General features: G+C 38.2%; 1 protein-coding gene across 1 annotated transcript; it reads right to left on the reverse strand.

The window, feature by feature from the left end:
- Window positions 1–12,873: 12,873 nt before the first annotated feature.
- On the reverse strand, window positions 12,874–15,435 carry zmp:0000001069 (neuropeptide FF receptor 1). Its single transcript, XM_048197272.1, has 2 exons — window positions 15,300–15,435; window positions 12,874–14,670 (listed from the first exon to the last, which is right to left on the reverse strand). Exon 2 carries the CDS (start codon window positions 14,281–14,283, stop codon window positions 12,958–12,960), a length of 1,326 nt encoding a protein of 441 aa, XP_048053229.1. The 5' UTR covers window positions 14,284–14,670; window positions 15,300–15,435; the 3' UTR covers window positions 12,874–12,957.
- Window positions 15,436–16,178: the final 743 nt, after the last annotated feature.

Raw genomic sequence — 16,178 nt, forward strand, 5'->3', positions numbered from 1 at the left:
TTTGGGCCGGGCCTAGTCAAAGTCCAGGGCCGTTTTTTAGTCCCAGTCCGTCCCTGGATACATGGCATCATGGATTCTATCAAATAAACTTGACAGCCTCTGCTAGAAATCTTATAATTGGCCATGGGTGGATGTGGATCCTCCATCATGACAATGATCCAAAACAAACATCAAAATCAACAGAAAAAATGGGTCACCGAGCACAAAATGAAGCTTCTGCCATGGCCGTCCCAGTCCCCTGACCTGAACCCTAAAACTGAAGAGAGTGTATCAACATGTGATGAGATCTGGAGAGATTCTGTATGGAGGAACGGTCTTCAAACTCATCAGGCATTATAGGAGAAGACTTGAGAGTTCTCTTGAGGTTGCAAAAAGTATTGAATAAAAGGGTGCCATTTATTGTGGCCAATGTGTATTAGAAAAAAACATTTATTTCATACACTGAAAAAAAAGGTACAGTGCTTGTCACTGGGGCAGTACCCTAAGGTACAAAAGTGAAAAGGTAATAATATGTACTTTTAAAGTACTAATATGTACCTTTAAGGTAATAATATGTACCATTTAGGGGTAAGAAGGTACAAAGATGTAACTTTTCACTTTTGTGCCCAGTGACAGAGCCATACCTTTTTTCTGAGAACAAATGAAAATCATTAATGAGATTTTCCCCCTATTTTCAATTGTTTTACTTCAATGAAAGGTTAGATTTTTGTGATTCTTTAAATAAAAGGTGAAAAGGAACTATCCCTTTAACAAATAAAAGTTTTTGTCATTTAATACGTCACTTAAATTGACTATATATTTAGATTCACTTTATAATTTTACTGATTATTTATGAAATAATGACATTTTTATGTTTGTAACATTTTTAGAGGTCCTGTGGACACTTTTTGCCCATGGAAGATCTCCAAGTACTCAAAACATTTCACATACTTTCAGCACCTCCATACATGATCCAAATCAAAAGATCAGTAATTATCTAAAAATAGATGAAAAGTTTTTTTTTTCACCTAATCAAAACACTGCTGGATGCCAATTTGATAATTTTTCATCAGATTTTTAAAAAGTGAGAAATGCTGAGATCACACAGCATGCCCCGAGGAATTTTAAAAACTTTAATTAAGAGTTCAGTAATTTTGCTCTAACTTGCAAGCTTTTAATGGTCCCTCAGCTCTTTGTTTTTGTGATAATATTGTCATGTCTTTGAATTATCTTCATTTGTGAGCTTTTCTAAACACACTCATTTAGTTTGAGGTAGCTAAGATTTCTTAATGTTTCTGGAAAACATTCTTATACTTACCAAGGCTGCATGTATTCCATCAAAAATAAAGTAATATTGTGAAATATTACTACAATTTAAAATATTTTCGATTTTAATGTTTTAAAATGTAATGTATTCCTGTGATGGCAAAGCTGAATTTTCAGCATCATTACTCCAGTCTTCAGTGTCAGAAATCATTTTAATATGCTGATTTGCATGCAGCTCAAGAAACTTTTCTTAATGTGTATATATATATATATATATATATATATATATATATATTAGTATGTAATTATCTCATTAGAGTGCAATTATCTCAATGACAGCTTCACAAGATAGAACAGTTTAATCAGTCCAAAGGTAAAATACACTTCAAGAGCTCCTTGAGGCAAAATATTGAGTCGCCACAGCCACAGATCAATATAGAGAACAGTGGAGACACTTCAGCACTCACATCACCATCATCATCAATCATCATCATCATTTGGCTGAGTAAATTGATTGGCTGGATTTACAGATGCAGTCAGACTGCATCATGTGTGCATCGTTTTCAGATACAGCGCTGATGTATAGTGAGATTGGCAGCCTTACAATTAGTTGTGACAGACTTCACAGCTCTGTGGTGTTTATGGTGAGGGATATGGACTCATGGATCACACTTTCTCTCATGCTCTTTCATGGTCTAGACCAGGGATGGGCAACTCCAGTCCTGGAGGGCCAGTGTCCTGCAGAGTTTAGCTCTATCCCTGATCAACTTACTTGCCTATAGACCACTTTGGAGCAGACGTCACAATTACGTCACTTGCAGCTGCGCGCGCATACTGGTTGCAGAAAAATAGCGGTAGCAATTGAAGGAAAATGTGCAAAATCCACAGAATAAGAGAAAAATGTTTTGTTGTGCCTCTGGATGTTGGAATCGGAATGCAAAAAATATAGTCTACATTTTTAAAGAAAATCATCATTTAAAACGTCCTTTGAAGATAAACAGAGACGTTTCAAAGACTGGACTGATGACACCTGCAAGGATTAGTCTACTATTAAAGCAGGAATTTGATGTAAACAGTAAGTCTACATAATTCACATATGCAGCTCAGAGGACATAGATAGCAGTTACACGGCATGAAATAATTATAATTAAAATAATTTAAACCTATAATATTTTACATAGATAACTTTTAAACATAATTTTTATTTCACAATTCTACTTTTTTTTTCTTGCATTTGCGTGTTTATTACTCCCAGTTCGGACTTTATAACTCGCAATTGTGAGTTTATTTCACAATTCTGAGGGGGGAAAAGTCAGAATTGCGGGATAAATTGCAATTCAGAAAAGACAGAATAACGAATATATCTCACAATTCTGTTTTTCTTTGTAAGAAATGTGAGATGTAAACTCAGATTTGCGAGAAATAAAAGTCAGAATTGTGAGATATAAACTCGAAATTAACTTTTTTTATTCTTTTATTTCGTGGCTTCCATAGACTTTTACTGCTCAACTGTCATTTTCTGCAACCAGCTAGGCTCCGCCCACAAAAAACGTCATGCTTGAACTCTCTGATGCTCATGTGTACAAATGGGAACAAATCTCTTCATCCAACATTTTTAGCATCAAACCTTCCCAGAAGAATGGAAGCTGTTAAAGCAGCAAAGGGAGGTCCAATTATGTATTCCACAAAAAACGTCATCGCTGTTTGCAAACACCAAATTGGTCTATAGCTTTCTACTAATCCTAAAGACCTTGATTAGCTGGTTCAGGTGTGTTTGATTAGGGCTGGAGCTAAACTCTGCTGGGCAGTGGCCCTCCAGGACTGAAGTTGTCCATCCCTGGTCTAGACAGACTGACAGAATACAGTACAAGAAGCCTCAAGAGTCTTGAGAATACTTGTTAAAGTAACGAGTGACGTTTGTAACTTGACTTGATTGGAAGCATTATAAACTACCCAATCAAACTTTCTGCTCTTTGGGTATACTGCTGATTTTAATTTGGCTGATTTACATAATATAATCACTGTCTATCTGATACCAGCCTGTGTCTGAAAGTTCAGAGGCAATTTACAACTTTCATTCTCACTCAAGCCTCATGACACCTAAACCTTTAAACCACTGCAGCTTTTTCTCTTGCTGTGAATAAGTCTTCAGAATCTCTATGTTGTGTATTCTCTAACAAATGTGTCTCAGCATATTCAAATGTTTTCTTTTATGTTCATGTATAAACTTAAATACCCATAATAATGTTAAATTAAATATCCACAATATATATCTATAATAAACTCCAACCCAGAACAAACCACCTCTGATTCTGCTAAACATCGTTAAATGTTTAAAATTGTCTAACAATGTATGGACGCTACAATGATTTCTGGACATTTCAAGCCAGCCTATATTATGTTTTTTACCTACATTTAAGTTAACATAATTTAATAATATTATTTAATACTTAGTTTAATTGTATTATAATTTTAAAAGTCTGGAACTAAACAATTTAGAACTACCTAAACACAAATATATTTTTTTAATCAGTTACATTTTTATATGATCTATTTGATCTGTTTCTCATGTTAAATGATTCACTGTTAAGCTGCTTATTTGATAAATAATTGATTTGATTGTTCTAAACAGCTGTGTTTAATTAATATTTAATCTGTTGCCATAATTCTGTTGAGAAGATATTCTGTAACTTGTGCCATATAAACAATGATTTGATTGCACTGGTGAAAAATACATTTTACTCTATGTTGAGCCAATGTAGTTAATTTTTGTTTGAGCTTGTATAGTTAACTACTTCTTTAAAGGTCCCGTTCTTCCTGATCCCATGTTTCAAACTTTAGTTAGTGTGTTTAAATAAAATCTGTAAAATTTTAAAGCTTAAAGTTCAATGCCAAGCGAGATATTTTATTTAACAGAAATAGCCTACAACGAACGGCCTGTTTGGACTACATCCCTCTACTTCCTTCTTTAATGACGTCACTAAAACAGTTTTTTGACTAAAGCTGCGTTCACGTCACCTCGTATTTACTGGTATCTTGAAATGACAACACGTGACGTTATATTCGGAGCTGTTCACGTCCTTTGACTGGGAATTAAGCGTTTCCATGGCACCACTATCAACGCCTAAATGAATCTACAGCGGTCAGGTGGTACAGCGGCAGAAAACTCCCAGCTTACAAGCTGTAATTACGATCTCTACAAGGACGTGAACGCTTTTTACAAGTTAGAATCTCGTAACTACAGGAATTACGAGGCCGCGTGAACTCACCTTAACCTCCGCCCACAGGAATACACAAAAAAGGGGGCGTGGTCTTGTTGCGCTCCCACGGAGAAGAGCAAGAGTTGTGTTTGTAGAGTGTGTTTGTCGCCATGTCGTCGAAACGCTGTTATTTTCATCCCGCAGTCCAATCACCTTTGTTTGGCCTTCCCAGGGACGCTGTACTTAGAGATCAATGGTTACAATTTATGTTTAACTCGGTTCACGAAAATTATAATTGTGGTATCCTTACTGCAATAGTTAATGTTGGACTGCAGTGCACATAATGGCCACAAGAGGGGACTATGTTTATGTATATGGCTGTTTTCCGTATGAGGTACTCTTCTGAGTGAGTGCTAACGTTGTACATTTTCTGTCGCTGCTTGTGGAGATTAAAGAGTTCAGTCTCTCGGGAATTATTGTCTTTTGTGTTCATTCGGCACAACACCACAATAATCCACATGTAAAACTATGTGCAGCACAGGTTATGGTAAGAGGCGTGACCTTTCCGAGCAAGGTGCGCTCTCTATGGCTCTGGGTGCTCTCAGAGCTGTCGAATCACAACACAGGAACCGCTGGCACAATCAGAACTCGTTACGTATTTCTGAAGGAGGGACTTCATAGAACAAGGAAGTCATCAGCCCGTTTTTATGACAGTGGAAACAGCGGTATACAGATAAGTAAATTATGTGAAAAATACTGTGTTTTTTTACACGCGAAACATGAACACATGTTATATTGCACACTATAAACACAATCAAAGCTTCAAAAAAACACGAAAAACGGGACCTTTAAAAGGATAACTTGTATACCTTAATTTATCAGTAGCCTGCGTAGCTTCCCCGACACTGCTGCTCAAACCTCACAGTTACACAACACTGGCAGTTTGATGCTGAGACTGGAAGGCAGAATTAGGACCACAGCAGGTACACTACATATACACACCAACACACACACACAGACCTTGGTAAGTTACATCACATGTGATTTGTCAGAATTAGAGTATGTGCACATATTTGCATACAGTATACATTCCAAAAAATGCATTTATAATAATGCATACTGCCAAATAACTTTGTTAGACAAGAACAAAATCATGTCTGGCCTGCGTAAAGTTCAGATCAGAACCCCACTGAAGACCTTTGGAATGAAATACAAACTGCGAGTCAGTACCAATCACCCAACATCAGTGCTTGAACTCTCTGATGCTCATGTGTACAAATGGGAACAAATCTCTTCATCCAACATTTTTAGCATCAAACCTTCCCAGAAGAATGGAAGCTGTTAAAGCAGCAAAGGGAGGTCCAATTATGTATTAACACAAGTGTTAGTTCACCCCAAAATCAAAATTCTGTCATTAATTACTCACCCTCATGTCTTTCTAAACATGTAAGACTTTCGTTCATCTTCGGAACACAAATGAAGATCTTTTTGATGAACTCTGAGAGGTTGTTGCTCCATTGACTGATTTTGCAACTACCACTTTGACACTTCAAAAAGTTCATAAAGAGATCGGAAAACTAATCCACATGAATTGAGTGGTTTAGTCCAAATTTTCTGAAGAGACTCAATTGCTTTTTATGATGAACAGATTTAATTTAGGCTTTTTTTCACATGTAAACAATGATCAGCGAACATAAGAAGCTCAACTGAACCTGAATGACGCACAAGAACAAACTTCTTCCGGAAGCTCAAACCTGAGAATGAACCTCACTGGTTACGCAGCACATCTGAGCTTTCGGAACAACAAATTTAAGACCTCCTAAAATGAAAATTAAGACTTTAAAGCAGAAATAGAAGACAGTGACTGGTAGAGTTGTCAAAAGTACCTACTATGACAAAAATGTGATGATTTCAGCACTGTTGAGCAGATTCGTAAACACCTCTGATTGGCCACTGTGTTGACGCCTCATCGGATTGGCTTCAATGATCGACGCATGGCAGCATTTGAAAGCACACGGAAGTGTTTGAATTTGAAAGCGGGAGCGTTTGAAAGTAGGAGTCTATCAGCAGACTGGTCCGCAATAGACACCTGCTTTTAACGCTCCCGTGTGTAAGCGCCTTGGTGACGAGCTTCATTGATGATTATTTACAATGTTTTTACAGCATTGATCATTGAAGACAATCACAGACATTTCCGATGAGCCGTGAACACAATGGCCAATCAGAGGTGGCTGCTCAACAGAGCTCAAAGCATCACATTTTTAAAATTTCAGTACCGACTAGGAACCGAAGTCAGTACTTTTGACAACTCTAGAGTATAAAACTTTCAGATGGCACGATCCATGCCTTTGTAAATTACTGAATTTCCCATTCAGCGCAAAGCGGCTCTCTCGCACTGTATGACGTTACAGAAACTAGCTCTCCAGTCCAGGCTTTGCCGAAAATACAATTGTGAGTCCTGAAAATTTACAGGTGTGTTAGTTTGCTTATAGAATGCAGCTGTCACTACTGTAAACTCCCATGTATAAAAATAATTATTTGAAAATTATTGTTTTCGTGCAGCTAGTAGGCCCCTGCGCTTCAGTGCATTAATGCACCCCTGATTAACACCCATGGATTTTAAATTTAAATGGGGATGTAATGCTATTTCATGCATTCTGACTTATTTACACTGTTGAAGAGTTGGATTTCCATGCTAAACATGGCCAAAGCTTCAAAACACGAGTTGGACGTATGATGGAGTATTTCTGTGCCAAATGACTACTTCGGGTTTCGGAGAGTTTTTTTCAAGTATGGCCTGTATGACGTCAAAAGAGAGCAGAATTCCTTGTATAGGCATTCTCCCTGATAAGTGTGCACACACACATCACCCAGAGCAAGAGCAAGAACACGCCCATCAACGTGTTTCGTTCGGGATACGAGAGCCAAGAAATTTTTCAACAATGGCTGTGTCCCAATTCAGAGGCTGCACTCTTTGAAGGCTGCATACATCATCGGTCTCATTTAAGAAAAACACAGTTAGATTGCAACGTAAGAAAGAAATTACAGTATTTTACACCTCACAATGAATATCAGTCAATTTTATTACTGTTACTTTCCTTAAATATGACATCCTTGATGTAGTATTCAGCCTTCACATGCGACCTCAGAAGGACTAAGGCCTCCGAAATGAGAAGCAGCTCCTGTCAACAAAGGAGTGTGTTTTTGGTTGTGAGGGAAAGATTACCTTTTTTCAGTTTCCCAAAAAACCCAGCATTAAGGGAACAGTGGATGAAGTTTGTTTTTCCGGGGCAGCAACGGAGTTGTGCACGTATGTTTGTTTGTTCCCGGGATCTAGGTGATGAATACTTTGTAAACAAGTCCCAGTTCGGCGCTGGATTTGCAGATCGCAGTTGGTGAGTAAAAACTGAATCAGATGTCTGTGTTTTGTTGGCAATCGGCACACAAGTGCATATAACGTAAATAACACAAAAGCTTTTGTTCCCTTTGTATTTATATGATGTTGCAGCTAGCAGCCATCGCAGAAGATGTGCGCGCTTTTTAGCTCTGCCCACGGCACTGACAGCAGATACGCCTCCAGGATCTCGGCTTTTTCCGGAAAGACTCGGTTTAGCGTATCTATCTTTTATAAATATGACAAAACTAAAGACTTTTCGGAGATATGAAGGATGCATTGTTACTCTATATGTACTCAAGATTAACATGAGATTGGCAGAAACTGTGTGATACGCCCCCTTTAAATGTTCTCAAGCACATATGGGTGTAGTGTTTGAGTGTACTGTACAAATACTTTTTGTCATGCAGTGCATTTAGTTATAAATACACACACAACTACTAAAATTACCCACATTTATATCCCTTGGGCAAAATGTCACTATCCATCTACACGGAGACTGTGCTGATGAAGATGAACTCATTAATAATGTATGAGAGAGCCAGGACTGCAGAATTCACACGCAGTCATTATTTTTAAGATGCAATATGTATGTGCATGCTTTATCAAGAAATTTGGGGAAAAAGAAAACTCACTTTACAACTCGTGTTTCACACTTATAGTTCAGTACCCTTTGTTCTTTTGGTCAGGACCAAAAAAAGAAAATGATACATTTAGTCCTATTAGCTTAGCGTTCCCACTGTCGTTATTAACAATGAACTTAAAGACAAAACAGCTTTTATGATGTATTGTGACAAAACTAATCAAACATCCTAATCAATGCTGTCCTGGGCAAAATGCGCAGCTGTATGTCTGTACATATGATGGGATTTTTTTACCAGCTCAGATTTCAAAAAAGAGCTTACAAAATGTGTAAAGGAGTCAAAACAGCGGAAGGAAATCATGTTACACATAAATGAAGATCTGCAGCAGGGAGAGGCGGTTCAGATGCCTGTACCTGTAATGGGCAATGCAGCTCCTGATGAGAAAAAATAGGTATTTTTCATTCTGTCCTTTTTAGGGTTGCATCTTATGACATCATGTCCTGCTTTTGGTTTGTTTGATGTTGCATTCATATTTTAATCAAACCGCACCAGAGTTCATTTGGAAGTGGACCAAGACCCACCTTTCCAGAGTTCGTTTTAATCGAACCAAACCTGCCAAGTGTGAACACACCCTTAGTGCTCTTAGTACTTTAAAATTATATACTTCCTTAGTACTGAGTTAAAACATTTGAAGCTCTGAAAACATTATAATAGGGGTGTCCAAACTTGGTCCTCAAGAGCCACTGGCATACTGTCAACTGTACACCACTTTAGCAGCGGAGATGCAGTTATTTATAGGTTCTTGTAATTACAAAATGTAAGTGTGACAAAAACAGATGCAGAAAAAATCCCTACTGCATTTTCATGGCTGAATGTAGGCTTAAAGCGATGGTCACCAAGTCAATTCCTGGAGGGCCACAGCTCTGCAGAGTTTTGCTCCAACCCTAATCAAACACACCTGATCCAGCTAATCAAGGTCTTCAGGATTACTAGAAACTTCCAAGCAGGTTTGAGTTGGAGCTGGTTGGAGCTAAACTGTGCAGAGCTGTGGCCCTCCAGGAACTGAGTTTGAGACCAGTGGCTTAAAGGGTTAGTTCACACAAAAATTAAAATTCTGTCATTAATTTCTCACCCTCATGTCATTCCAAACCCTGAATAAAGTTATTTTTGTTAGTTTTTTGTGCACAAAAAGTATTCTTGGCCCTTTTATAATATTAAAGTTGAACCACTGTAGTCACATGGTCTATTTGAACAATGTCTTTACTACCTTTCTGATCCTTGAAAGTGATAATAATTTTATCGGAGGCCAGAAAACTCATGGATTTCATCAAAAATATCTTAATTGTGTTCCAAAGATGAACAAAGGTCTTACAGGTTTTGAACGAAATGAGAGTGAGTACTTAAAGGTGCCATCGAACGTTTTTTTACAAGATGTAATATAAGTCTAAGGTGTCCCCTGAATGTGTCTGTGAAGTTTCAGCTCAAAATACCCCATTGATTTTTTTTTTATTAATTTTTTTAACTGCCTATTTTGGGGCATAATTAGAAATGCGCCGATTCAGGGCTGCGGCCCCTTTAAATGCTCACGCTCCCCGCCCACGGAGCTCGCGCTTGCCTTAAACAGTGCATAAACAAAGTTTACACAGCTAATAACCCTCAAAATGGATCTTTACAAAGTGTTTGTCATGCATGCTGCATGCATACATCGGATCATGTGAGTATAGTATTTATTTGGATGTTTACATTTGATTCTGAATGAATTTGAGGCTGTGATCCGTGGCTAACGGCTAATGCTACACTGTTGGAAAGATTTATAAAGACTGAAGTTGTGTTTATGAATTATACAGACTGCAAGTGTTTAATAATGAAAATAACGACGGCTCTTGTCTCCGTGAATACAATAAGAAACAATGGTAACTTTAACCACATTTAACAGTACATTAGCAACATGCTAATGAAACATTTAGAAAGACAGTTTACAAATATCACTAAAAATATCATGTTATCATGGATCATGTCAGTTATTATTGCTCCATCTGCCATTTTTTGCTATTGTTCTTGCTTGCTTACCTAGTCTGTTGATCCAGCTGTGCACAGATCCAGACGTTAATACTGGCTGCCCTTGTGTAATGCCTTGAACATGAGCTGGCATATGCAAATATTGGGGTCACACATATTAATGATCGCGACTGTTACGTCGGTGTCATGTTGAGATTCGCCTGTTCTTCGGAGGTCTTTTAAACAAACCAGATTTATATAAGGAGGAAACAATGGTGTTTGAGACTCACTGTATGTCATTTCCATGTACTGAACTCTTGTTATTTAACTATGCGAAGATACATTCAATTTTTAATTCTAGGGCACGTTTAATTACAGAATTTTCATTTTTGGGTGAACTAACCCTTTAATATCTGGGCCTAAGAAAAAGATTTTTTTCAAAATGATCTAGTCTGTGGGTTACCTGAACTGTTAAGATGTACATTTTAAGGCATGTACATCTCAAGAAGTTGACACAACTTCTTATAAATGCAGTGCTTAAGATGCAAGACGTTCCTCCAGCTAGATACATCTATATGTGTACAGAAGTACAACACAACAGTTTGGTCTCTATGTGATCATGTTATACCCACATTCAATCTTTCAGAATCAATTGTGCACAGGAGCCACTACAAGTCACTTGAAAGCTTCTGGCTGATTAGACGAGAGCATATGAGAAGGTGGCTACAAAGAGCAAGAGCAGTGGGTACTAAATTAAATGTAGCTGTTTATATATATTATATTGACAAATCTGAGGTCATGTCCTCTCTGAGACATAATGCTTTTATGCTATTGATTGCTGAATCATTTAACATATAGACTGCAATGCCAAGATAGTGGAATACACAACACACCTGTCATGTCTATGTTGCAGAAAATATTCACATTTACAGAACTCATGGAAATGTATGTACCTATAAAACAAAATAGGACAGGGAAGTATGATATATAACAGCATACACTATAATCCCATATATATATATATATATATATATATATATATATATATATATATATATATATATATATATATATATATTTAAATCTGTACATATTATGTTTTTTTGTTGTTGTTTTTTTACTAATAGGTCTCTCTTCATCATACCTGTCAAATTTTTTTTCAGTTACTGTAGCTTCTTATGCAACTGCTGATATAATATTTCCAAGTCAATAAAACATTTAGCATTTTCACCAGAGGGCATTCCTGCTCACAGAATATTTTTAAGTATAGTGACAGGCATTAGTGTTGTGCAGGAACATTTAGAGACTCTGATTTTTTTTTTGTATTAATTAGGTTTAAATAAGTCACTGTAATTTCTACATACACTACCTGTAATATATATTTCTAATATATTTTAAAATGTATTTTATTCCTGTGATGGCAAAGCTGAATTTTCAGCATTGTAACTCCAATCTTCAGTATCACATGATCCTTCAGAAATCATTCTAATATGCTGATTTGCTGCTCAAGAAACATTTCTTCTTCTTATTAATGTTGAATACAGTTGTGCTGCTTACCCTCTTTTTAGGATTATTTGATGAATAGATAGTTCAAAAGAAGTAGAAATCTTTTGTGACAGTATAAATGTCTTTTGTCACTTTTGATCAATTTAAGTATTAATTTTTTTTCTACTGACACCAAACTTTTGAATGGTGCAATGTAGTTTAATTTCTGCTCTGAATTCAGTAAGATAACACTAAGAAGAGGGTGATGACTTGAGATGCAGATGGTTTCCACATTTAGTAGTGAAGGCGAGAAGCCGTGAATGTGTTCACAGAAAGACGTTTCCATGTGTTTCTTCACCAGAGATTGTAGGTGTGAAGGCGTATGTATGTCTCAGTTTTACTCAGATGATCATTTTAATTAAGCTGCCCTGCTAGACGTATAGGAGCAGCATTTAATGACGTTTGGTTTATTTTAAGACACTGCTCTAGGCAACACTTAGCAGCATGACTTTATGCATTGAACCACTTTATTCGTTTATGATATGGATTTCTTACATTGACCCTAATAAGTTTCAATGGCAAAATATTTATTACATATTATTAGTATGTTTACAGCAGATCTAAACATGACTAAGAAAGTTACATCTATACAATTAATGTTTGGAGTTTAAAAAGACGCCCAATGCTGACACATGAACTGTCCCATTCCCACTTGAGAATATTCAATGAATGTTTCATCTGAAATTGAAAACTTAGTCATAATTTACTCACCCTCATGTTGTTGACATCGCCAAACCAGTATAACTTTGTTTTTTAATGTGGAACGCAAAATAAGATATTCTGAAAAGTGATTTTTTTTGTCCTTATAATGAAAGTCAATAGGGTCCAATTTTGTATGGACCCCATAGACAAAAACAGTTCAAAATTTCATCTTTGGTGTTCCACAAAAGAAAGAAAGTCAAACCAGTTTGGAACAAAGGGTTTATAAAAGCACAAAACACAAAGCACAACACATCTGAGAGCAAATGTCCATTGCGGTGCACCAGGTCTGTTATGTATCCAGTGCAATCGCTTCAGTCATTCCTAAGTGGTAAGGTAAGCTCATTGACTCACACGTGTGAGATTGAGTCCACCACACTGACAGTTTGAGATTCCCAGCATCCTCCCCGCAAGAGTTGGTTGAGTTGTCAGCGGTGCTCCCTGGAGATTTGTCTTGATTCTGCAGGTTGAATATTTTTGGGAGGGAGGCCAGAGCCAGCGCTGAGGCTGGGGATGGGCCACAGAGGCGCAAACGCAAAGCCTTGGCTGAGCGATGGAGATCCCCAATGAAGCAGTAGCAAAAGGGGTTGAGAGAAGAGTTGGTGAGGCCTAACCATTGTGCAAAGGGCCTGGTCTGAAGGAGCCAGCCTGGTGGATGGCGCAGCTCACGGTCCAGCCAAATATCAGTCACATACATAGGTAACCATGACAGAGCAAAGAGCAGCACCAATGCTGCCACCATACGTGCGATCTGCCTGCGCCCTTGCAACCTTGTTTCATGAAGCGCCTGAGAACGGGGGTCCAGCTCTGTGAATCGACCCTCGGAGCCAGTGCTGCGCAGCCGGCGACACGTGAGGAAGGCTAGGGTGAGGTTAAACGCAACGGGTAGGCAGTAGAGTGCGCTGAACAGCAGGACGTTGTAGGCCTGTCGTAAGCGTGGCTGAGGCCACACCTCTCCACAGACTGGCAGCACGATGGCTAGCCCTTCAATCAAAGCTACTTCATCACGCCTGGTAACTATTGCAACCGGCATGCAGATCACTGAGGAGATCAACCACACGATCGCAACAGAGGCGAGGATGCGTCGACGAGTGAAGTAGGCTCGGGATTGTAGCGGCGAGTGAACAGCATAGTACCGGCTGATGCTGATGACAGTGATGCTCAGGACGCTGGCGGAAACAGAAACCGCTTGCGTGAATGGCACCGCGCGGCACAGGAAGTTCCCGTACACCCATGGCGTGTAGATGCGGTGGCCCAGGGTGACGGGCATGCACACGCAAACCACTGCCAGGTCGCACACCGCTAAGTTTATCAGCAGGCAGCGGGTGGCGCTCGCACCCGACAGACGCGCGCTTCCGCGCTGGCCGAGTAGGACTTTGAGGGACATGACATTTCCAAAGAATCCCACAAGGAAGGAAACAGAGTAAAGGACAGATAATATAATGGTGCCAGGCTCTCGGATGGTGAGGAACAGCTGCCATTCTAAAGCAGCATTATCCTGAAAGAAGAAGGAGCTGTTGAAGAAGCTGGCTGGAGTCGACCTGCTCTTGTTTTGAGGTTCACGTTGAAGGTCCAATGCCCTGGGAAGGTCATAGAACTGGGTTGGGGTCAGATTCATAGTGGTTTTCCCGTGATGTTGAGTGGGTAAACTACGACATAGCTACATCATAACTAAACTACATGGTAACAGTTTTCATTTTTTACTGTACATTTCAGGTACCAAAGTTTCCATTCATGCACATAAAGGCTTGAAAGCCCTGAGGGAAAAAAGCAGATGATCTCAAATCCATTCTTTTCTTTGTCGTTTCAATAACTCAAAGCCAATGCATCTCTTCTTCCATACAGTATTAAATACACATTTCACTTTTACCTCCACAGACAATATGGATGACAACAAAAGCAAATAAAGATCCTCTTCTTTATCTAATAGCCTATGTATACCTCGTCTTTATTCATTTGTTTTCTTCCTTCACATCTTGAGGTCATCTGTATCTTCATGTATGACCTGAAAAAGGACAGAGAGACAGTTACACACATAGATTTACACGGACATACACATTTATTCACTGAAAAGAATGTAGAAAAGCCGCAAACATTAACAAGTAAAAGCTTTTTAAATCCTTTTATTAATTCATACTTTCAGTCTCACGCTGCATTGTGTGCATGTGTGTGTGTGTATAAGAGGAGCTGAGATTCCCACATTAAATTGTGCTCAATTTAAAGGGCTAACAGTACTAAATAAGACAGAAAGGTTTTTACTTTGTATAAATCAATAGCTTTATTTTCACCAATTCACCTGACAAACTGATATGCAGACATGCTGATGTATAGTCATGAATGGTGCTGCAAATGTTGCAATACATTCACAAAAACTCTTGTACCTATTGGTCCCCATTTTAGTTTATGAATATAAAATAACATAAAACAAAATATTTTATAATAATATAGCCCTATGCTGAATTCCAGTGATAAAGATTTACTTCAAAGCAGAAATACAGGAATTCACAAGTAGCTTATAAAAACACTATGCTCACGATTTAAATGTTACTCCTATCAATAATAATTAGCAGACAAAATGAAATTAAGCATATTCAGCTAATTTCATGCACAGTTGAATTTGAAATGGATACTTACTCAAACGATCAAACGCTCTGAGGTATCTTCCAGTAGGTCAAAAGTTAAGATATGTCCTCCAGGTAAAGATCAACGTACATTTTCAAGCAGACTTCCATTAAATCCAGCTCGGCGATGCGTCAGTTACCTGTTCACGACCTCTGGTAAAGGAGATGAGTTATCGGTTGAGGTTCAAGCTTTGTCTTTAACTGTGTTCGATCGGTGCGCGCATGCGCCCCCTCGCGGCAGCATGAAGATACAACCGTCGGTCACCAGCTGTGCTTTCCTCCTCCTGAGTAACCTGTGGCAAGAAGCACGTCCAGATGCTTAAGTTAGCAGAATCATTTAAATATTTAAGTTGTACAGTGATTAAATGTAAATAGAATAAAAATAATAATAGCAGCCCATCCCAGTTCTTTTCTTCTGTACTGTAAAAACCTCACTCCCATTAGCCTATACTGAAATACATACATAAACATATTTAAATATGTTTCTTTTCCTAATTACTCATTTAATAAACTAATATTGTAATGAAAATTATGGCACTTTGCAAAATGTTAAGGGGCCAAAAAATGTATAATTTCTTTATGCGATAATATCATTGAGAGAGAAACCTAGCTCACACTAGACCTGCACCCGTTCATCCGTTAATTAACTCCCACTCTGTTCTGGACGACATGTTACTTTCACCTGTCAGCACATTTCGTTTGAAGTTTCTCCTTTTTCTGAATTCATTAAACTGAAGTGTTTCCATTTTCTGGCACACCATCTGTGCAGAATTTCTGTGCTCCGTCTGTGCCTACTGCAGTTTCTCTGGGGCATTATTCGTCTAACCCCCCCAGTGAAATAGATGCAATTATACACAGCGTTGTTGGACCATATCTTAATTTAAACAACAAG

Source organism: Megalobrama amblycephala, linkage group LG7, assembly GCF_018812025.1.
Source record: "Megalobrama amblycephala isolate DHTTF-2021 linkage group LG7, ASM1881202v1, whole genome shotgun sequence".
Lineage (NCBI taxonomy): Eukaryota > Metazoa > Chordata > Actinopteri > Cypriniformes > Xenocyprididae > Megalobrama > Megalobrama amblycephala.